This window comes from Lagenorhynchus albirostris, chromosome 15 (assembly GCF_949774975.1).
Source record: "Lagenorhynchus albirostris chromosome 15, mLagAlb1.1, whole genome shotgun sequence".
Lineage (NCBI taxonomy): Eukaryota > Metazoa > Chordata > Mammalia > Artiodactyla > Delphinidae > Lagenorhynchus > Lagenorhynchus albirostris.
Genome location: NC_083109.1, coordinates 50068054 through 50090497, shown reverse-complemented (window position 1 = coordinate 50090497; position 22444 = coordinate 50068054). Strand labels below are relative to the sequence as shown.

Here is a 22444-nt window from a genome sequence, read left to right as displayed (position 1 = left end):
ATGCGCTCCGACGGCCCGGCGATGGCGACGCCGGAGGAGCCCTTGAGGAGGCGGAAGGCCGGGGTCGCGGGCCCGGCGCCTGAATCTTCGCCAGGGCCGGGGCGCGACCCTGCGGGCTGCCCAGCCCGCCTCCGCGCGGGCACCTTCTGGCTGACCAGGATCGTGCTCCTGAAGGCCCTCGCTTTCGTTTACTGTGAGTTCGCGGGGCCAGGCGCCCCAGTGTGGTCCCTCCGCTCGCGCCCTGCCCCCCACCCTCAGGCCCACCCCCAAGCGGGTTCGCGGCCGAGCCTCGGCCCTGCGCCCCCCTCCGTCCTGCAGGTCCGGGGGGCCCCCACGCCGACCCCGCGCTGACCAGGAGCTCGTGAGGCGGTGACTCCCCTTTGCCGCCTACAGGTCCCACGAGCTGTGGCCCCGCCGCCTCCCCGCGGCTCCAAAGCTTTGAGGCCTGAGCAGCAGGTGCGGCCTCACCTGCGGGGTTCTGTGCGCGCCAGGTTTGATCAGGCGGAGAACCGCGTGGTCTGCCCCAGTCTCCCTCTCTCCTTCCCCTCGCCCCAGGCCGCCCCCCAGAACACCGCTGGACACCCGACGCCCCCCGTCCGCGCGCGCGCGGAGTGCACACCCCCCCAACCCCGATCCCCACGCCTGGAGGGGCACAAACGCCCTGGGTCGAGCACTGGTGCCTGAAGCCAAACTGGGCTTCTCAGACAAACGTGGCAGTGCGGGGGCCAGTGGGGTTGGGGCACAGCCCCCGGCTGAGATGGCCTGGGGCCAGTGGGCAGTCGCCCTTCTAGAGGGTTCCGGAGGGCGCTGGTACCCGGCGGGCCGGCCGGGATTGCACGCCGCGGGCACCGGCCGTCCCGGCGTCATTTCTGAGTTTTCAGAACATGCGTTCCAAGGGAGTGGAAATGCCACGCTTTGCACAGAGAGCGTCATCACACACCGAGCGGGGCGCCGCGGGGACCAGGGCCCGGCGCGCGGTGAGGCTCGGTGTGCGGCGCTGGGGGATTCAGCTTCGACTCTCGTGCGCTCTAAGTTACTATAGAAAATACTTCTTGCCAGTATTGCTTTATTCTCCACGGGATTAGTCATTCTAAACGGTTGAGCTGTTACTTAGTAAAAGATGGAGTCAAGACAAAGTTAATCTCCGAGACTTTAACAGACCCTTAAACCGGCGCCATGACAGTAGAAAAACCCCGGTGGCTTAGCTCGCAGAGAGCACAGCTTATAAAAAACTCAGCTTGGCTTTCCAGTGTTAGGGGCTGCCTTTGATCTCCACAGGGATTCTCTGTTCGGTTCAGAAGGAAACCGTTTTGAACCAGTGGGTCAAGAAGATATTTTAAGGCCGGTACTGAGCACAGAATGATTTGCTTTGGCATATGCATTCCCCCCACCCCCATCTTTTCTCGCTATTTGGGGTAGAGTCAGTGCTTTTCAGCTGCACGAAGGAACCAGTTTACCATCTTCAGGGACGAGGGTCCCTGGCTGAGATGGCTCTGGCAAGTAGGCAGTCGCCCTGTATTGATTTCTTTCTGGAGGGTTCCAGATCTCCTGGGGACTGTGAGCTACCTCAGAGTCCCTTAAGTCCCAGGAATTTCCCACAATGCCACAGACTGTCCACAGCTTTCACTTGACGTTGAGTGTTACAGTTGCCCTCATGGACTGCTGACGCCACCAGGAGGCTGAATAATGGACCCCTAGCCTATGCTTCCTTCACCCTCTGCACATCTAACAGAGTTCTTAGTGTCATTAGTCTACCTGTCTGTGCGACTCCCTGGGAGCTCCTTGAAGCCAGGGTCGGTGTTTAATACCTCCGTCCTCTGTCTTCTAGGAGCAGCTCCTGCTCCATAAAATTTCCTTGACGTTTTGCAGCCTTTATCATTGCTCTGTGCCACCACAGGATACTTTTCCAACTGTGTCCTCCCTCCTCCCCAGCTCGGCACCCCAGGCCCTGGGTGTGACACTCAGGTCAGAGACTGCCCACCCGAGAGGCCCCTGGTTCTCTCTGAGTTGTAGTTGTGATTCCTCAGATCTCGTGTCTTGTTTTGGGGTTTATTCTCTCTCTTTACTGGAGCATATCCCAAAACAACGTTCCAAGAAAAGATACAGAGAAGGTGAACTTTCTGTGTCCTTCCTTGCACACGTAGAAATTGGCCACTTGCCTGGGTCTGTGGCTCTCAGAGCAGTTTTCCTCAGAACTTTGTGATGTCAAGGGGTCTTTACACAGTCTGACTCCTGCTCTTTTGCAGGTGACTAAAGGGAAACACTTTTATTTCTTCTGCTCACATGCTTGTGACACCAGATGTGGGTTTTTTCTCACAGCGAGTAATCGTCTGATTGTCCAGACACCACGTGAGTGTCCTGCAAGTCAGTGCGTTTTGACCCTAACTGCCCGGCGTCCCCACAGGCTGAGGGCTCAGTCCCACGAGACACCCCCCAACACCACAGACGCCAGTGAGAAGTCCAGGCCGTCACCTGTGCTTCTGACCAACCATATGTAAATTGGGGTCCCCACGACCCCCTCCTCGGGTTCCATAACTTGCCAGAACAGCTCACAGAACTCAGGAGAACACTTTGCTTATGTTACTGGTTTATCATAAAGGACATGACTTGGGAACAGCCAGATGGGAGAGATGCCCAGGGAAGGTGTGGGAAGGGGTGCAGAGCCCCCACGCCCTCCCAGGGAGCCACCCTCCCAGCACCTCCCTGAACCCCTCCATTTGGGGTTTGTGTGGAGGCTCCATTACACAGGCAGGACTGATTAAATCCCTGGCTGTTGGAGATCAGCTGCGTCTCCAGCCCCTCCCCGTCCCGTGAGGTTAGAGGTCAGGAGTGGGGCTGAAATTTCCTCTGGCAACCAGCCCCCATCCTCCAAGAATCACCTCATTGGTATAAACCCAGGTAAGGTTGAAAGGGGCTTGTTATGAATAACAGATGCTCCTCTCACCTCATCACTCAGGAAATCCCTGGGGTTTTAGGAGCTTTGTGCCAGGAACCTGGACGAAGACCAAATAAATATTTCTTATGATATGACAATACCACAGGGACCTTTTTTCCTCTCTGGGAGCTTTTCGAGTCTGCTGCCTTGCCATCCTGGCCCGGGTCCTTGTCATGTGATGGCGTGGCTCTGTGAGCTCCCTTCCTCGTTCCTTCGCAGGGCCCAGGTGAGCTCACTCAGACTTAAGACTCCTGCGCTAGTTCTGGACGAGCTTCTCTGGCCCTGCCCAGTCTGCTGACTCCAGGCCCCTGTCTGTTCAGACCCCCCAGTGGGTCCCAGATGTACCCCTTTGGGGACCACCAATGCACTGAGGCTCCCAGCTCAGACCAGAGCCTGAAGCTAAACGAGGATCTGTTGCAGAAGAAGGTGAGCTCCTCCCAGGCCTCGGGAATTGTGCCCTCATATGGGACCCGCCGTGATGGCCAGGACTGTATGAGTAACCATGTGTAGGTGACTGCCGCCATGGTGCTCTCCAAGGAACTGCAAGCACTGGAGCGAATGGAGGACTTTTTGACACATCAGCAAAATTATTTATCTCCCCAGTTTCATATGGTACCTTGGAGTCCCCGGGATAATATATCTTTTAAAATCCTACTTCAAAAAGATCTCACAACTAGTTTCAGCCCAACTCTGATTCCTGGCTTTGCCAGCTTACGGTACTGTCCTTTTGGTTCAGATTTGCTGTGCAGTGTCATGCTTGAGTCTTTCCTTGTTTACTTTACCTGTAGTAGAGTTTATTAGGTCTTTCCTCCCAGCTGCCAGTCACTGTTAGAGCGTCTGAGGTGAACCTAAACTGCACCCTCTAGCAGCGGCAGCTTGTCTCACTCATGGTCAAGAGGTCTCACCTGGGGTCTGGTAGCTTAGCCTTGCGGCCAGTCAGCGCCCAGGCCCAGCACTGGCGCAGCCCAGCAGAACCACACACACCTGCATTTGCTGAACTCTTAGGTGTTCTTTGGAAATTTTGAGGAAGAAAATGGAACCAAAAGAGTACTCGAATCTTGCTTCATTTTCTGTTGTTCTGAGCTTTCAGCGCTTCCAAGATTCATGGGAAGTTAGTTCTTCCCTCCAGGCCCCTTGATAGCTAATGAAATGCTCTGCTTGGTTTCACAAGCTTCTCTGTAAAATGCTTCCAGTTTGTTTAAGAAATAAACCTGCCCTACGTCTGAGCTCTCTACAGCACACACCTTTAAAGAAAACCTTTAAAGAAAAAGTACTGGAGGTTATTTTTCTAAGGCCCAGAATGTAGCCACAGTCCATAAAACCACCCATCGGAGAGTGACATTTCGGAGATGATTCTGTTTTAATTTTATAGCACTTTATCTGAAAGGGAGAGAAAACTAAATTTTTTCTTTTGGATATTTTAAAGAAAATATTTGCAGACATCCTTGATAATGCATATTAGGTGACCTGGTAACCTCTCCTAGGTCAGTCTGTGGGTTACCCCACCAGGGAGCAGCTGAGAGTCTCATGCCTGGGCCCTGTCTCCTTCCTTCCTAGAGCTGGTCAGGGGCTGTCTCCTCCTTTCCTAGAGCTGTGGTGGGGGGTGTGTCCCCTTCCTTCCTAGAGCTGGGCAGAGGGCTGACTCTTTCCTAGAGCAGAGTGGGGGCTGACTGAGCCTTTCTAAGGTTGGTTGTTTGGTTTAGCTTTGAGATCCTATGATTTTTTGAAAACTTTTTTCTTTATTTAGGCATTTCTATAACAGGAGTGAAAAATGAATAGGTTCTTTTCATCTGAAATTTAAATCCATTCTATTTTCATTTTTTCCTGTAAGGTAGGAAGTTTCCTATGATGCTTGCCTTAGATTTACTTTTTTTTTTTTAGTTAAGATGGTATGTTTTATGCTTTGTGTATTTTACCACAATTTAAAACTTTAAATTTTTTTAAATTAAAAATTGAAAATATCGTAAATGGATGTTGAACTTTGTCAAAAGTTCTTTCTCCATCTGTTGAGATGATCATATGGTTTTTATTCTTCGATTTGTTAATGTGGCATATCACATTGATTGATTTGCATATATTGAAGAATCCTTGCCTCCCTGGGATGAATCCCACTTGATCAGGGTGTATGATCCTTTTTTTTTTTTTTTTTGCGGTACGCGGGCCTCTCACTGCTGTGGCCTCTCCCGTTGCGGAGCACAGGCTCCGGACGCGCAGGCTCAGCGGCCACGGCTCATGGGACCAGCCGCTCCGCGGCATGTGGGATCTTCCCAGACCGGGGCACGAACCCGCGTCCCCTGCATCGGCAGGCGGACTCTCAACCACTGCGCCACCAGGGAAGCCCAAAATTTTTTTTTTTTTTTGATGATGAGAAACAATGCCGTATTTTATTTTATTTTATTTTGCGGTGCGGGCCTCTCACTGTTGTGGCCTCTCCCGTTGTGGAGCACAGGCTCCGGCCGCGCAGGCTCAGCGGCCATGGCTCATGGGACCAGCCGCTCCGCGGCATGTGGGATCTTCCCAGACCGGGGCACGAACCCGTGTGCCCTGCATCGGCAGGCGGACTCTCAACCACTGCGCCACCAGGGAAGTCCTGTATGATCCTTTTAATGTGTTGTTGGTAGATTTACTTTTTAACTAGTGAGACCAAATTTCGTTTTTCTTTCATGGCATTGGAGTGTGGTTGTGGGGAGGGAGGATGTCCAGCTGTTCAGCCATTGCTAATTAGGTCCCCACGTAGTCTGAGTCGGGAGAGACAGGCTCCACCTGGGTGCATGTGTGTGGATGTGCACACACACGGCCAGGGCTGGGTGGGCACCACTGTGGGGGTGGCCTCCATGTTTCCAGGAAAGTCGGTGGCATATGGACTTGGGCAGCTTTTGCCCAGTGATGGAGGCAGCAGGAGGGGTGCGAGGAGAAGACCAGGGGAGCCCTCCCTGCTGACCCTCTGGTGTCCAGTGTTCTGTCTTTATTCCTGACATCCTGGACATCTGCTGTCATGGGGGGGATCAGGTCTCAATTTTCTTCCTGCAGTTACAGTGAGCCGCACGTAGTATTCAAGAAACATTTGCCTTTAAAAACAAAACAAAACTATTAACCAAACTCCAGACCTTATTGGTTTTCCACCAGCACCCCTTCCCATCCGGTGTCCCCGCACTGCGTTAGCCGTCATGGCTCCTCTGTCCCCTCTGGTCTGCAGCAGTCTCTGGACTTCCCTGCCTCTTCATGACCTTGACAGTTTTGAGCATGTCTGGTCATGTGTTTGGTAGAATGTCCCTCAAATTGGGCTTGTCTAATGTCTTCTCATGACTGGACAGGTTGTGGGGAGAATCTCACAGAGGAGAGGCACCCTTCGCATCACGGGTGATACTGACCTGGATCACCTGGTTGGGGTGTGTCTGCCAGGTGTCTCCTCTGTCAAGTTCTCCTTTTTCCGTCCGTCATGGGGTCCAGTCCATGCTCCAGGGACCCCCCGAGGTGGTATCTCCACATGTTATTTGGATATCCTCTGTAATGAATTTATTTGGCAATTGTCATATTTGTTTACACTGTGGGTTGTGGTCCAGCAGTGTTCCTCGTGGTATCAAATTGTCCAGCTCTGGTCAGTGGTGGTTCTTCCCAGTTGTCTCCCGTATCCCTGTGACATGCCTCCATTCTTTATTTTTCGAGAGCTTCCTTACTTTGTGGTACTACAGGATGCTGCAGGCTCCTCTCATTTCCCAGCCCTAAAACCAGCCATTTCTCCAGGAGCCCTCGTTCCTTTTATTTGAGAGTGGTGTTAGGAACCCAGATCTGGGTGCTGTGCTGAGAGTGCCCATTGCTACTGGGGTGTCACTGCTTCCAGACTCTCTTAGCAAACAGAGCTAGGTTACATATGTGGGTGTGCTCACTCACATATGGTCATTTCTCTGCATATCCATTTGAATGTATATTAGGGTAAACATGAATTCTCATTGGCATCTCCGATTCTCATCCAGTATGTGGGGTGTGTGTTGGCCTTCCCTTTTTGCTTATCTGGAACCTCCTTCTCCACTAGTGAGAAATCTTGCCCCACCATCCCCCATGGTTTATTTGCTTAACCCCAATGCACATGCAAAGCAGTCTTAGAATTGTTCGCCTACCCCCAATTAGACTCCGGTGTTTCTATACAGTTACTTTTGTCTTTGTCCTTAGTTTTTACTCAGAACAATTTCCAAAGTCTCTTAGGCCAGCCCTCCCTCTTTCCTTGCATTCAGTGTGGCCGAGTTATACATTTGTGATAGAGTTTGATTCATTTGTCACAGTCTGCATTCTATGCTGGCATCCCCTAACCTCCTGGCTAGGTTGTTTTGATAGTTTATATACATTAAAGTTCGTTTTTTATGATGTACAATTATGGGTTTTGACAAATGCATAGTTATCAGTCACTCTAGTACTGTACCAGAATAGTTACATCTCTTGAAAATTCCCCTGTCCACGTAATCGGCTTCCCCCCGCAGCCCCTGGCATGCTCTGGTATGTGTTCTGCCCCATGGTTTTGTCTTTTCCAGTGTGTCAGATGAATGGAATCCTACAGTGTGTAGCCTTTGGGTCTGGGTTCCTCTACTTAGTAAAATGTACTTGAGATCTTTCCATGCTGTTGAGTGAATCAACATTCCGTTGATATTCTCTCTGAATATCATACCGTTTTATGAACGCACCACAGTTTTTATCCATTCAAGCTCTGAGGGACATCTATGTTGTTTCCAGTTTTAGCAATTATGACCAAAGCTCCTGTAAACAGTTGCATGCAGGCTTTTTTGTAAATGTAAGTTTTCAGTTCACTTGAGTGAACACGTAAGAGTATAATTGCTGGGTCATATGGTAAATCTGTGTTTAACTTTATAAGAAACTGCCAAACTGTCCTCCAGAGTGACCGTACCAGTTTGCCTCCTACGAGCAATGAATGAGAGTTCCTCTTTTTCTGAATCCTCTGGAGCATTCGGTATTTTCAGTTTTTTGGATTTTGGCTGTTACGATAGGTGTGTGGTGATACTGCATTGCGTTTTTTTTTTTTTTTAAGTTTTTTAAAATATTTATTTAATTAATTTATTTTTGACTGCGTTGGGTCTTTGTTGCTGCACGTGGGCTTTCTCTAGTTGCGGTGAGCGGGGGCTACTCTTCATTGCGGTACGCAGGCTTCTCATTGCGGTGGCTTCTCTTGTTGCAGAGCACCATGGGCTCTAGGCACGTGGGCTTCAGTAGTTGTGGCTCGCGGGCTCTAGAGCGCAGGCTCAGCAGTTGGGGCTCCCGGGCTTAGTTGCTCTGCAGCATGTGGGATCTTCCTGGACCAGGGCACTAACCCGTGTCCCCTGCATTGGCAGGCGGATTCTTAACCACAGCACCACAAGGGAAGCCCCTGCATTGTGGTTTTAATTGGCGTTTCCCCACTAACAAATGATATTAAGCATCTTTTCATGTGCTCATTTGCCATCTGTGTATCTTCTTTGTGTGAAGCAGATGACTTTCAGTATCTGTTCAGATCTTTTGCCCTTTAAAAAACTGGGTTGTTTGTTTTCTTGTTGTTGAGTTTTAATGGTACTTTATTCTGGATGCAAGTCCTTTATCAGATATGTGATTTGCAGGTATTTTTCCCAGTCTATGGCTTGTCTTTTCGTTCTCTTAAAAATATCTTTTACAGGGCTTCCCTGGTGGCGCAGTGGTTGGGAGTCCGCCTGCCGATGCAGGGGACTCGGGTTCGTGCCCCGGTCTGGGAAGATCGCACATGCTGCGGAGCGGCTGGGCCCATGAGCCATGGCCGCTGGGCCTGCGCATCTGAAGCCTGTGCTCCGCAACGGGAGAGGCCACGACAGTGAGAGGCCCACGTAGAGCAAAAAAAAAAAAAAAAATCTTTTACAGAACAAAAGTTTTTCATTTGATAAAGTAGAATTTATCAGTGTTTTCTTTCATGGGTCATGCTTTGGGTGTTGTATCTAAAAACTCATTGCCAAACACAAGTCACATAGATTTTCTTCTATATTTTATTTTAGAAGTTCCATACTTTTATGTTTTACATTTAGGTCTCTGGTCCTTTTGAATAAATTTTTGTACGAAGTGTGAGTTATGTGTCAAGGTTCATTTTTTTTGCATATGATGTCTAGTTGTTCCAGCACCGCTTGTTGAAAATACTGTCTTTGTCTGTAATTGTCTTTGCACCCTTGTCAGAAATCAGTTGACTGTCTTTGTGTAGGTCTACTTCTGGACTCTCTAGTCTCCCATTGATTTATGTGTCTGTACTTTTGCTAATACCACACTGTCTTGATTACTGTAGCTTTGTAGTAAGTCTTGAAATTGGATAAAATGAGTCCTCGAACTTTGTTCGTCATCGGAATTATTTTGGCTATCCTAGTTCCTTTGCTCTTACATATACATTTTAGAATGAGCTTGTCAATATCTATGGAAAAGCTTACCAGATGTTTTGATTGAGATTGCATTGACTCTATAGATCAAATTGGGGAGAACTGACCTCTTAATAATGCTGGCTCTTCTTCCAGTTCATGAACACAATGAATCTTTCCATTTATTTTGATCTTCTTTGATTTCTCTCATCATGTTTTGTAGTTTCCCATGTACGGATTCTGCATATATTTTGTTAGTTTTTTATCTAGGCACTTTTTTTTTTTTTTTGCGGTATGTGGACCTCTCACTGGTGTGGCCTCTCCCACTGCGGAGCATAGGCTCCGGACGCGCAGGCCCAGCAGCCATGGCTCACGGGCCCAGCCGCTCCGCGGCATGTGGGATCTTCCTGGACCGGGGCACGAACCCGTGTCCCCTGCATCGGCAGGCAGACTCTCAACCACTGCGCCACCAAGGAAGCCCTAGGCACTTTTTTTGGTGGCTATTGTAATATTTAAACATTCAGCTTACAGTTGTTCATTGCTGATATATAGGAATATAATTGACTTTTGTATATTGGTCTTGTATTCTGTGACCTTCTTAAACTCACTTATTAGTGCCATGAGGGCTTTTTTTTCTTCTTCTTTCTTTTTTGTCGATTCTTTGGGATTTTCTACATAGGCAGTCTATTAATAGAGATAGTTTCATTTCTTCCTTTCTAACCTATATACCTTTATTTCTTATACTTGCTTCATTGCACTAGCTAGGATTTCCTATACAGTGTTGAATATGAGTAATAAGAGAAGAGATAGTCTTGCTTTGTTCCAAATCTTCAGGGAAAAGTATTCAGTCATTAATCTTTAAGTATGATCTTGGCTGTAGGTTTTTCATAGTTACGTTTTATAGACTGATGAAGTACCCTTCTATTCCTAATTTGCTGAAAGTTTTTTTACCATGAATGGATGAATTCTTTCATGTACTTTTTTGTGGGTCTATTGATACTATCTTATGGTTTTCTGATTTAGTTTGTTAGTGTGGTGATTACATTGATTTTTTAAAAAATATTTATTTATTTATTTGTTTGGCTTCCTGGGTCTTAGTTGAGGCACTTGGGATGTTCCTTGCCGCGTGTGGGATATTTAGTTGCGGCATGCAGAATCTTTTAGTTGTGGCACGTGGGATCTTTTAGTTGCGGTGTGCAGGATCTTTACTTGTGGCATGTGAACTCTTAGTTGCGGCATGTGGGATCTAGTTCCCCGACCAGGGACAGAACCCAGGCCCCCTGCATTGGGAGTGCAGAGACTTAGCCATTGGACCACCAGGGGAGTCCCCATGGATAGTTTTTTGTTTGTTTGTTTTGTTTTGTTTTGCGGTACGCGGGCTTCTCATTGTTGTGGCTTCTCCCGTTGCGGAGACAAGGCTCCGGACGCGCAGGCGCAGCGGCCATGGCTCACGGGCCCAACTGCTCCGCGGCATGTGGGATCTTCCAGGACCGGAGCACGAACCCGTGTCCCCTGCATCGGCAGGCGGACTCTCAACCACTGCGCCACCAGGGAAGCCCTTAAGTTATAAATAAAAGTAAAATAAGGTGTATATTATTTTTATTTTTTTTTACATCTTTATTGGGGTATAATTGCCTTACAATGGTGTGTTAGTTTCTGCTTTATAACAAAGTGAATCAGTTAATACATATACATACGTTCCCATATCTCTGCCCTCTTGTGTCTCCCTCCCTCCCACCCTCCCTATCCCACCCCTCCAGGTGGTCACAAAGCACCGAGCTGATCTCCCTGTGCTATGCGGCTGCTTCCCACTAGCTATCTGTTTTATGCTTGGTAGTGTATATATGTCCATGCCACTCTCTCACTTTGTCACAGCTTACCCTTCCCCCTCCCCGTATCCTCAAGTCCATTCTCTAGTAGGTCTGTGTCTTTATTCCCGTCTTAACCCTAGGTTCTTCATGACATTTTTTTTCTTAGATTCCATATATATGTGTTAGCATACAGTATTTGTCTTTCTCTTTCTGACTTACTTCACTCTGTATGACAGACTCTAGGTCCATCCACCTCACTACAAATAACTCAATTTCATTTCTTTTTATGGCTGAGTAATATTCCATTGTATATATTGCCACATCTTCTTTATCCATTCATCCGATGATGGGCACTTAGGTTGCTTCCATGTCCTGGCTATTGTAAATAGAGCTGCAATGAATATTTTGGTACAGGACTCTTTTTGAATTATGGTTTTCTCAGAGTATATGCCCAGTAGTGGGATTGCTGGGTCATATGGTAGTTTTATTTGTAGTTTTTTAAGGAACCTCCATACTGTTCTCCACAGTGGCTGTACCAATTCACATTCCCACCAGCAGTGCAAGAGTGATCCCTTTTCTCCACACCCTCTCCAGCATTTATTGTTTCTAGATTTTCTGATGATGGCCATTCTGACCGGCGTGAGATGATATCTCATTGTAGTTTTGATTTGCATTTCTCTAATGATTAATGATGTTGAGCATTCTTTCATGTGTTTGTTGGCAATCTGTATATTTTCTTTGGAGAAATGTCTATTTAGGTCTTCGGCCCATTTTTGGATTGGGTTTTTTGTTTTTTTGATATTGAGCTGCATGAGCTAATTGTAAATTTTGGAGATTAACCCTTTCTCAGTTGCTTCATTTGCAAATATTTTCTCCCATTCTGAGGGTTGTCTTTTGGTCTTGTTTATGGTTTCCTTTGTGGTGCAAAAGCTTTTAAGTTACATTAGGTCCCATTTGTTTATTTTTGTTTTTATTTCCATTTCTCTAGGAGGTGGGTCAAAAAGGATCTTGCTGTGATTTATGTCATAGAGTGTTCTGCCTATGTTTTCCTCTAAGAGTTTGATCGTCTCTGGCCTTACATTTAGGTCTTTAATCCATTTTGAGCTTATTTTTGTGTATGGTGTTAGGGAGTATTCTAATCTCATACTTTTACATGTACCTGTCAGTTTTCCCAGCACCACTTATTGAAGAGGCTGTCCTTTCTCCACTGTACATTCCTGCCACCTTTATCAAAGATAAGGTGACCATATGTGCGTGGGTTTATCTCTGGGCTTTCTATCCTGTTCCATTGATCTATCTTTCTGTTTTTGTGCCACTACCATACTGTCTTGATTACTGTAGCTTTGTAGTATAGTCTGAAGTCAGGGAGCCTGATTCCTCCAGCTCCGTTTTTCGTTCTCAATATTGCTTTGGCTGTTCGGGGTCTTTTGTGTTTCCATACAAATTGTGAAATTTTTTGTTCTGGTTCTGTGAAAAATGCCAGTGGTAGTTTGTTAGGGATTGCATTGAATCTATAGATTGCTTTGGGTAGTAGAGTCATTTTCACAATGTTGATTCTTCCAATCCAAGAACATGGTATATCTCTCCATCTATTTGTATCGTCTTTAATTTCTTTCATCAGTGTCTTATAATTTTCTGCATACAGGTCTTTTGTCTCCTTAGGTAGGTTTATTCCTAGATATTTTATTCTTTTTGTTGCAATGGTAAATGGGAGTGTTTTCTTAATTTCACTTTCAGGTTTTTCATCACTAGTGTATAGGAATGCCAGAGATTTCTGTGCATTAATTTTGTATCCTTCTACTTTACCCAATTCATTGATTAGCTCTAGTAGTTTTCTGGTAGCATCTTTAGGATTCTTTATGTATAGTATCATGTCATCTGCAAACAGTGACAGCTTTACTTCTTCTTTTCTGATTTGGATTCCTTTTATTTCCTTTCTTCTCAGATTGCTGTGGCTAAAACTTCCGAAACTATGTTGAATAAGAGTGGTGAGAGTGGGCAACCTTGTCTTGTTCCTGATCTTAGTGGAAATGGTGTCAGTTTTTCACCATTGAGGACGATGTTGGCTGGGGGTTTGTCATATATGGCCTTTATTATGTTGAGGAAAGTTCCCTCTACGCCTACTTTCTGCAGGGTTTTTATCATAAATGGGTGTTGAATTTTGTTGAAAGCTTTCCCTGACATCTATTGAGATGATCATATGGTTTTTCTCCTTCAGTTTGTTAATATGGTGTATCACGTTGATTGATTTGTGTATACTGAAGAATCCTTGCGTTCCTGGAATAAACCCCACTTGATCATGGTGTAGGATCCTTTTAATGTGCTGTTGGATTCTGTTTGCTAGTATTTTGTTGAGGATTTTTGCATCTATGTTCATCAGTGATATTGGCCTGTAGTTTTCTTTCTTTGTGACATCCTTGTCTGGTTTTGGTATCAGGGTGATGGTGGCCTCGTAGAATGAGTTTGGGAGAGTTCCTCCCTCTGCTATATTTTGAAAGAGTTTGAGAAGGATAGGTGTTAGCTCTTCTCTAAATGTTTGATAGAATTCGCCTGTGAAGCCATCTGGTCCTGGGCTTTTGTTTGTTGGAAGATTTTTTTTTTTAACATCTTTATTGGGGTATAATTGCTTTACAATGGTGTGTTAGTTTCTGCTTTATAACAAAGTGAATCAGTTATACATATGTTCCCATATCTCTTCCCTCTTGCGTCTCCCTCCCTCCCACCCTCCCTATCCCACCCCTCCAGGTGGTCACAAAGCACCGAGCCGATATCCGTGTGCCATGCGGCTGCTTCCCACTAGCTATCTACCTTACGTTTGTTAGTGTGTATATGTCCATGACTCTTTTTCGCCCTGTCACAGCTCACCCTTCCCCCTCCCCATATCCTCATTCCGTTCTCCAGTAGGTCTGTGTCTTTATTCCTGTCTTACCCTTGGGCTCTTCATGACATTTTTTTTTCTTCTTAAATTCCATATATATGTGTTAGCATACGGTATTTGTCTTTTTCTTTCTGACTTACTTCACTCTGTATGACAGACTCTAGGTCTATCCACCTCATTACAAATAGCTCAATTTCGTTTCTTTTTATGGCTGAGTAATATTCCATTGTATATATGTGCCACATCTTCTTTATCCATTCATCCGATGATGGGCACTTAGGTTGTTTCCATCTCTGGGCTCTTGTAAATAGAGCTGCAATGAACATTTTGGTACATGACTCTTTTTGGATTTTGGTTTTCTCAGGGTATATGCCCAGTAGTGGGATTGCTGGGTCATGTGGTAGTTCTATTTGTAGTTTTTTAAGGAACCTCCATACTGTTCTCCATAGTGACTGAACCAATTCACAGTCCCACCAGCAGTGCAAGGGTGTTCCCTTTTCTCCACACCCTCTCCAGCATTTATTGTTTCTAGATTTTTTGATGATGGCCATTCTGACTGGTGTGAGATGATATCTCATTGTAGTTCTGATTTGCATTTCTCTAATGATTAATGATGTTGAGCATCCTTTCATGTGTTTGTTGGCAGTCTGTATATCTTCTTTGGAGAAATGTCTATTTAGATCTTCTGCCCATTTTTGGATTGGGTTGTTTGTTTTTTTGTTATTGAGCTGCGTGAGCTGCTTGTAAATTCTGGAGATTAATCCTTTGTCAGTTGCTTCATTTGCAAATATTTTCTCCCATTCTGAGGGTTGTCTTTTTGTCTGGTTTATGGTTTCCTTTGCTGTGCAAAAGCTTTGACGTTTCATTAGGTCCCATTTGTTTATTTTTGTTTTTATTTCCATTACTCTAGGAGGTTGGTCAGAAAGGATCTTGCTGTGATTTATGTCATAGAGTGTTCTGCCTATGTTTTCCTCTAAGAGTTTGATAGTTTCTGGCCTTACATTTAGGTCTTTAATCCATTTTGAGCTTATTTTTGTGTATGATGTTAGGGAGTGATCTAATCTCATACTTTTACATGTAGCTGTCCAGTTTTCCCAGCACCACTTATTGAAGAGGCTGTCCTTTCTCCACTGTACATTCCTGCCACCTTTATCAAAGATAAGGTGACCATATGTGCGTGGGTTTATCTCTGGGCTTTCTATCCTGTTCCATTGATCTATCTTTCTGTTTTTGTGCCAGTACCATACTGTCTTGATTACTGTAGCTTTGTAGTATAGTCTGAAGTCAGGGAGCCTGATTCCTCCAGCTCCTTTTTTCGTTCTCAAGATTGCTTTGGCTATTCGGGGTCTTTTGTGTTTCCATACAAATTGTGAAATTTTTTGTTCTAGTTCTGTGAAAAATGCCAGTGGTAGTTTGATAGGGATTGCATTGAATCTATAGATTGCTTTGGGTAGTAGAGTCATTTTCACAATGTTGATTCTTCCAATCCAAGAACATGGTATATCTCTCCATCTATTTGTATCATCTTTAATTTCTTTCATCAGTGTCTTATAATTTTCTGCATACAGGTCTTTTGTCTCCTTAGGTAAGTTTATTCCTAGATATTTTATTTCTTTTGTTGCAATGGTAAATGGGAGTGTTTTCTTGATTTCCATTTCAGATTTTTCATCATTAGTATATAGGAATGCCAGAGATTTCTGTGCATTAATTTTGTATCCTTCTACTTTACCCAATTCATTGATTAGCTCTAGTAGTTTTCTGGTATCATCTTTAGGATTCTCTATGTATAGTATCATGTCATCTGCAAACAGTGACAGCTTTACCTCTTCTTTTCCGATTTGGATTCCTTTTATTTCCTTTTCTTCTCTGATTGCTGTGGCTAAAACTTCCAAAACTATGTTGAATAAGAGTGGTGAGAGTGGGCAACCTTGTCTTGTTCCTGATCTTAGTGGAAATGGTGTCAGTTTTTCACCATTGAGGATGATGTTGGCTGTGGGCTTGTCATATATGGCCTTTGTTATGTTGGGGTAAGTTCCCTCTATGCCTACTTTCTGCAGGGTTTTTATCATAAATGGGTGTTGAATTTTGTCAAAAGCTTTCTCTGCATCTGTTGAGATGATCATATGGTTTTTCTCCTTCAGTTTGTTAATATGGTTTATCACATTGATAGATTGCGTATATTGAAGAATCCTTGCATTCCTGGAATAAACTCCACTTGATCATGGTGTAGGATCCTTTTAATGTGCTGTTGGATTCTGTTTGCTAGTATTTTGTTGAGGATTTTTGCATCTGTGTTCATCTGTGATATTGGCCTGTAGTTTTCTTTCTTTGTGACATCCTTGTCTGGTTTTGGTATCAAGGTGATGGTGGCCTCATAGAAGGAATTTGGGAGAGTTCCTCCCTCTGCTATATTTTGGAAGAGTTTGAGAAGGATAGGTGTTAGCTCTTCTCTAAATGTTTGATAGAATTCGCCTGTGAAGCCATCTGGTCCTGGGCTTTTGTTAGTTGGAAGATTTTTAATCACAGTTTCAATTTCAGTGCTTGTGATTGGTCTGTTCATATTTTCTATTTCTTCCTGATTCAGTCTTGGCAGGCTGTGCATTTCTAAGAATTTGTCCATTTCTTCCAGGTTGTCCATTTAATTGGCTTAGAGTTGCTTGTAGTAATCTCTCATGATCTTTTGTATTTCTGCATTATCAGTTGTTACTTCTCCCTTTTCATTTTTAAGTCTATTGATTTGAGTCTTCTCCCTTTTTTTCTTGATGAGTCTGGCTAATGGTTTATCAATTTTGTTTATCTTCTCAAAGAACCAGCTTTTAATTTTATTGATCTTTGCTATCATTTCCTTCATTTCTTTTTCATTTATTTCTGATCTGATCTTTATGATTTCTTTCCTTCTGCTAACTTCCGGGTTTTTTGTTCTTTCTCTGATTGCTTTAGGTGCAAGGTTAGGTTGTTTATTCGAGATGTTTCCTGTTGCTTAAGGTAGGATTGTATTGCTATAAACTTCCCTCTTAGAACTGCTTTTGCTGCATCCCATAGGTTTTGGGTCATCGTGTTGCCATTGTCATTTGTTTCTAGGTATTTTTTGATTTCCTCTTTGATTTCTTCAGTGATCACTTCGTTATTAAGTAGTGTATTGTTTAGCCTCCATGTGTTTGTATTTTTTACAGATCTTTTCCTGTAATTGATATCTAGTCTCATAGCATTGTGGTCGGAAAAGATACTTGATACAATTTCAATTTTCTTAAATTTACCAAGGCTTGTTTTGTGACCCAAGATATGATCTGTCCTGGAGAATGTTCCATGAGCACTTGAGAAAAATGTGTATTCTGTTGTTTTTGGATGGAATGTCCTATAAATATCAATTAAGTCCATCTTGTTTAATGTATCATTTAAAGCTTGTGTTTCCTTATTTATTTTCATTTTGGATGATCTGTCCATTGGTGAAAGTGAGGTGTTAAAGTCTCCTACTATGAATGTGTTACTGTCGATTTCCCCTTTTATAGCTGTTAGCAGTTGCCTTATGTATTGAGGTGCTCCTATGTTGGGTGCATAAATATTTACAATTGTTATATCTTCTTCTTGGATCGATCCCTTGATCATTATGTAGTGTCCTTCTTTGTCTCTTCTAATAGTCTTTATTTTAAAGTCTATTTTGTCTGATATGAGAATTGCTACTCCAGCTTTCTTTTGGTTTCCATTTGCATGGAATATCTTTTTCCATCCCCTTACTTTCAGTCTGTATGTGTCCCTAGGTCTGAACTGGGACTCTTGTAAACAGCATATATATGGGTCTTGTTTTTGTATCCATTCAGCCAGTCTGTGTCTTTTGGTGGGAGCATTTAATCCATTTACATTTAAGGTAATTATCGATATGTATGTTCCTATTCCCATTTTCTTAATTGTTTTCGGTTTGTTATTGTAGGTCTTTTCCTTCTCTTGTGTTTCTTGCCTAGAGAAGATCCTTTAGCATTTGTTGTAAAGCTGGTTTGGTGGTGCTGAACTCTCTCAGCTTTTGCTTGTCTGTAAAGGTTTTAATTTCTCCATCAAATCTGAATGAGATCCTTGCTGGGTAGAGTAATCTTGGTTGTAGGTTTTTCTCCTTCATCACTTTAAATATGACCTCCCACTCCCTTCTGGGTTGCAGAGTTTCTGCTGAAAGATCAGCTGTTAACTTTATGGGGATTCCCTTGTGTGTTATTTGTTGTTTTTCCCTTGCTGCTTTTAATATGTTTTCTTTGTATTTAATTTTTGACAGTTTGATTAGTATGTGTCTTGGCGTGTTTCTCCTTGGATTTATTCTGTATGGGACTTTCTGTGCTTCCTGGACTTGATTAACTATTTCCTTTCCCAATTTAGGGAAGTTTTCAACTATAATCTCTTCAAATATTTTCTCATTCCCTTTCTTTTTCTCTTTTTCTTCTGGGACCCCCTATAATTCAAATGTTGGTGTGTTTAATGTTGTCCCAGAGGTCTCTGGGACTGTCCTCAGTTCTTTTCATTCTTTTTTCTTTATTCTGCTCTGCAGTAGTTATTTCCACTATTTTATCTTCCAGGTCACTTATCCGTTCTTCTGCCTCAGTTATTCTGCTATTGATCCCTTCTAGAGTATTTCTAATTTCAGTTATTGTGTTGTTCATCGTTGCTTGTTTCCTCTTTAGTTCTTCTAGGTCCTTGTCAATGTTTCTTGCATTTTCTCTATTCTATTTCCAAGATTTTGGATCATCTTTACTATCATTATTCTGAATTCTTTTTTAGGTAGACTGCCTATTTCCTCTTCATTTGTTAGGTCTGGTGGGTTTTTATCTTGCTCCTTCATCTGCTGTGTGTTTTTCTGTCTTCTCATTTTGCTTATCTTACTGTGTTTGCGGTCTCCTTTTTCCAGGCTGCAGGTTCGTAGTTCCCGTTGTTTTTGGTGTCTGTCCCCAGTGACTAAAGTTGGTTCAGTGGGTTGTGTAGGCTTCCTGGTGGAGGGGACTAGTGCCTGTGTTCTGGTGGATGAGGCTGGATCTTGTCTTTCTGGTGGGCAGGTCCACGTCTGGTGGTGTGTTTTGGGGTGTCTGTGGACTTATTATGATTTTAGGCAGCCTCTCTGCTAATGGGTGGGGTTGTATTCCTGTCTTGCTAGTTGTTTGTCATAGGGTGTCCAGCACTGTAGCTTGCTGGTCGTTGAGTGAAGCTGGGCGTTGGTGTTGAGATGGAGATCTCTGGGAGATTTTTGCCATTTGATATTGCTGGGAGGTCTCTTGTGGACCAGTGTCCTGAAGTTGGCTCTCCCACCTCAGAGGCACAGCACTGACTCCTGGCTGCAGCACCAAGAGCCTTTCATCCACACGGCTCAGAATAGAAGGGAGAGAAAGTAGAAAGAAAGAGAGAGAGAGGGAGGGAGGGAGGGAGGGTGAGAGAGAGAGAGAGAGAGAGAGAGAAAGAAAGAAAAGAAGATAAAATGAAGTAAGATAAAATAAAGTTATTAAAATAAAAAATAATTAAGCAAAAAAAATTTTTTTAAGTAAAAAAAAAAAGAACGGATGGACAGAACCCTAGGACAAATGGTGAAAGGAAAACTATACAGACAAAATCTCACACAGAAGCATACACATACACACTCACAAAAAGAGAAAAAAGGGAAAAAATAATAAATCTTGCTCTCAAAGTCCACCTCCTCAATTTTGGATGATTTGTTGTCTATTTAGGTATTCCACCGATGCAGGGTACATCAAGTTGCTTGTGGAGCTTTAATCCGCTGCTCCTGAGGCTGCTGGGAGAAATTTCCCTTTCTCTTCTTTGTTTGCACGGCTCCTGGGGCTCAGCTTTGGATTTGGCCCCGCCTCTGCGTGTATGTCGCCAGAGGGCGGCTGTTCTTCACTCAGACAGGACGGGGTTAAAGGAACTGCTGATTCCGGAGCCTTGGCTCACTCAGGCTCTGGGGAGGGAGGGGCATGGAGTGCGGGACGAGCCTGCGGCGGCATAGGCCAGCAGGACGTTGCACCAGCCTGAGGCGTGCCGTGTGTTCTCCTGGGGAAGTTGTCCCTGGATCCCGGCACCCTGGCAGCGGCGGGCTGCACAGGCTCCCTGGAAGGGAGGTGTGGATAGTGACCTGTGCTCGCACACAGGCTTCTTGGTGGCGGCAGCAGCAGCCTTAGCGTCTCATGACCGTCTCTGGGGTCCGCACTGTTAGCCGTGGCTCGCGCCCGTCTCTGGAGCTCCTTTAAGCAGCGCTCCTAATCCCCTCTCCTCGCGCGCCAGGAAACAAAGAGGGAAGAAAAAGTCTCTTGCCTCTTCGGCAGGTCCAGACTTTTCCCCGGACTCCCTCCCGGCTAGCGGTGGTGCACTAACCCCTTCAGGCTCTGTTCACACCGACAGTCCTCTCCCTGCCATCCCCTCAGCTCCCAGCCCCTGCCCGCCCCGGCGGGTGAGCAGACAAGCCTCTCGGGCTGGTGAGTGCCGGTCGGCACTGATCCTTTGTGCGGGAATCTCTCCGCTTTGCCCTCTGCACCCCTGTTGCTGTGCTCTCCTCCGCGGCTCCGAAGCTTCCCCCCTCCGCCACCCACAGTCTCTGCCCGCAAAGGGGCTTCCTAGTGTGTGGAAACCTTTCCTCCTTCCCACTGGTGCAGGTCCCATCCCTATTCTTTTGTTTCTGTTTATTCTTTTTTCTTTTGCCCTACCCAGGTACGTGGGGAGTTTCTTGCCTTTTGGGAGGTCTGAGGTCTTCTGCCAGCGTTCAGTGGGTGTTCTGTAGGAGTTGTTCCACGTGTAGATGTATTTCTGATGTATCTGTGGGGAGGAAGGTGATCTCCGCCCGTGGATAGTTTTTTGAGGGTTGAACCAGCCTTGCATTTCTGAGATGAAGTTGGCTGGTTGTGATGTATTATCTTTATTTCTTCTTTTGTGAGTTTTGGTAGTTTGCGTCCTTCAACTAATTCTCCTATTTCATCTAAGTTGTCAAACTCAAGATCTTAGAGAGATGTGTAGTATTCCTGTATTATCTTTTTACACCTGTGGGATCTGTAGCAGTGTTCTGTTTTGATCCCTGATATTGGTGTCTTCTTTCCTTGGTTAATCTGACTAGAGTTCTAACAGTTACATTGACTTTATCGAAGAACCAACTTTTGGTTTTATTGATTTTCTCTGTGTTTTTCCCTGTTCTCAATTTCATTGATTTCACCTCTTTTTAAAAATGTCTTTTGTGATGCTTGTTTTATATATAATTTACTCTTTTTTCTGATTTCTTAAAGTAGAAGTTTAGATTTGAGGCCTTTCTATTTTCTAACATGAGTGTTTTACTGTAAATTTTCTTTAAGCAAAGTTCATTCTGGGATAGTTAACTAACCATTTTATGTAATCAGGCACATATTTTATATAAATGTGTGTCTATTTTATATACACGTATACGTTGTGTATAAGTAGATACAACACACATAGCTATGTATACATATACACATACATTATGACTTCTCCAGGTTGGATCTTCTAATATCTCCCCCAAGATTTTGTGAAATACCCTTGAGTCCACGCTTTGATTCCAAACCACTGGTCAGACTCTGCCTCATCTTCTTGCCTAGCCGAGGCCCTGCACGTCTGAAAAGTATCTACAGAGGGCTGTGTTCCTGTTCATGTTCCTTTTGTCTTCTTTTCCTTCCAGTTGTGGCATTCTTGGTGGCCTTCCATCAGAACAAGCAGCTGATTGGAGACAGGGGACTGCTGCCCTGCAGAGTGTACCTGAGGAGTGTGCAGCAGCACTTCCGTGGGCAAGTCAGCTGGGAGACCGTGAGCTATGCCCCCACCGTCCTCTGGCTGCTGGACTGGTCTCACATGGACTTCAACCTGGACGCGCTGGCTCTTCTCGGGCTGGGCATCTCCTCTTTCATCCTGGTCTCCGGCTGTGCCAATATGGTTCTCATGGCTGCTCTCTGGGTCCTCTACATGTCCCTGGTCAACGTGGGGCAGATCTGGTAAGAGGGAAGGATGGGGCACCTATAATGCAGGCACGTGGTAACTCAGGGTTCTAGGGGTGTTACCCCTCAGAGCCCAACGAGGCCTCCTAGTAACAGGAGCAAGCAAATGAGCTTACTTCTTACGTTAATTTGGAAAATGTCACCCTTTTAATTAGGCTGTGGTAGACCCTGCTGGTCGCATTCAACCAAAATCTGGGAGCTTCCTTATTTGGGTGTAATTGGGATTCTGTTAGGAGTGTCATGGCCACACCTGAGATAGCATTGCCAGCCTCTTGTGCTGGGGGGCCATGAGATGGAGGTGGAAGCTGCTGGGTGGGCTGCTGGGAGCACTCTGGTGGTGGGGCTTGATTTGGAGGCTTACTCCTCTGCTCCTGCTCCCACCTGCTCCTTCCTTGTTTGAGAGGAACTGGTGCCAGTGGTCACAGTTCAGGCCAGCCCTGCTGGGGGGAATAGGCTCCAGTGCTGGACAGGTCAGAGGCAGCGTTGGGCTCCATGGAGGGAGAGTCACA

The 22444-nt window shown here is 45.0% G+C and overlaps 1 protein-coding gene across 3 annotated transcripts in view; it reads left to right on the top strand.

Moving 5' to 3' along the window:
• The window catches only part of LMF1 (lipase maturation factor 1), a 99368-nt gene continuing 76924 nt past the window's right edge, over window positions 1-22444 (top strand). For 2 of the 3 annotated variants that reach the window (XM_060122667.1, XM_060122666.1), the window contains exons 1-2: window positions 1-193; window positions 21623-21932. In XM_060122667.1, coding sequence (XP_059978650.1) covers window positions 1-193; window positions 21623-21932 — 503 coding nt within the window. Of the gene's footprint in view, window positions 194-21622; window positions 21933-22444 lie in introns of those variants that run through there. The other variant, XM_060122668.1, reaches the window with a different exon arrangement.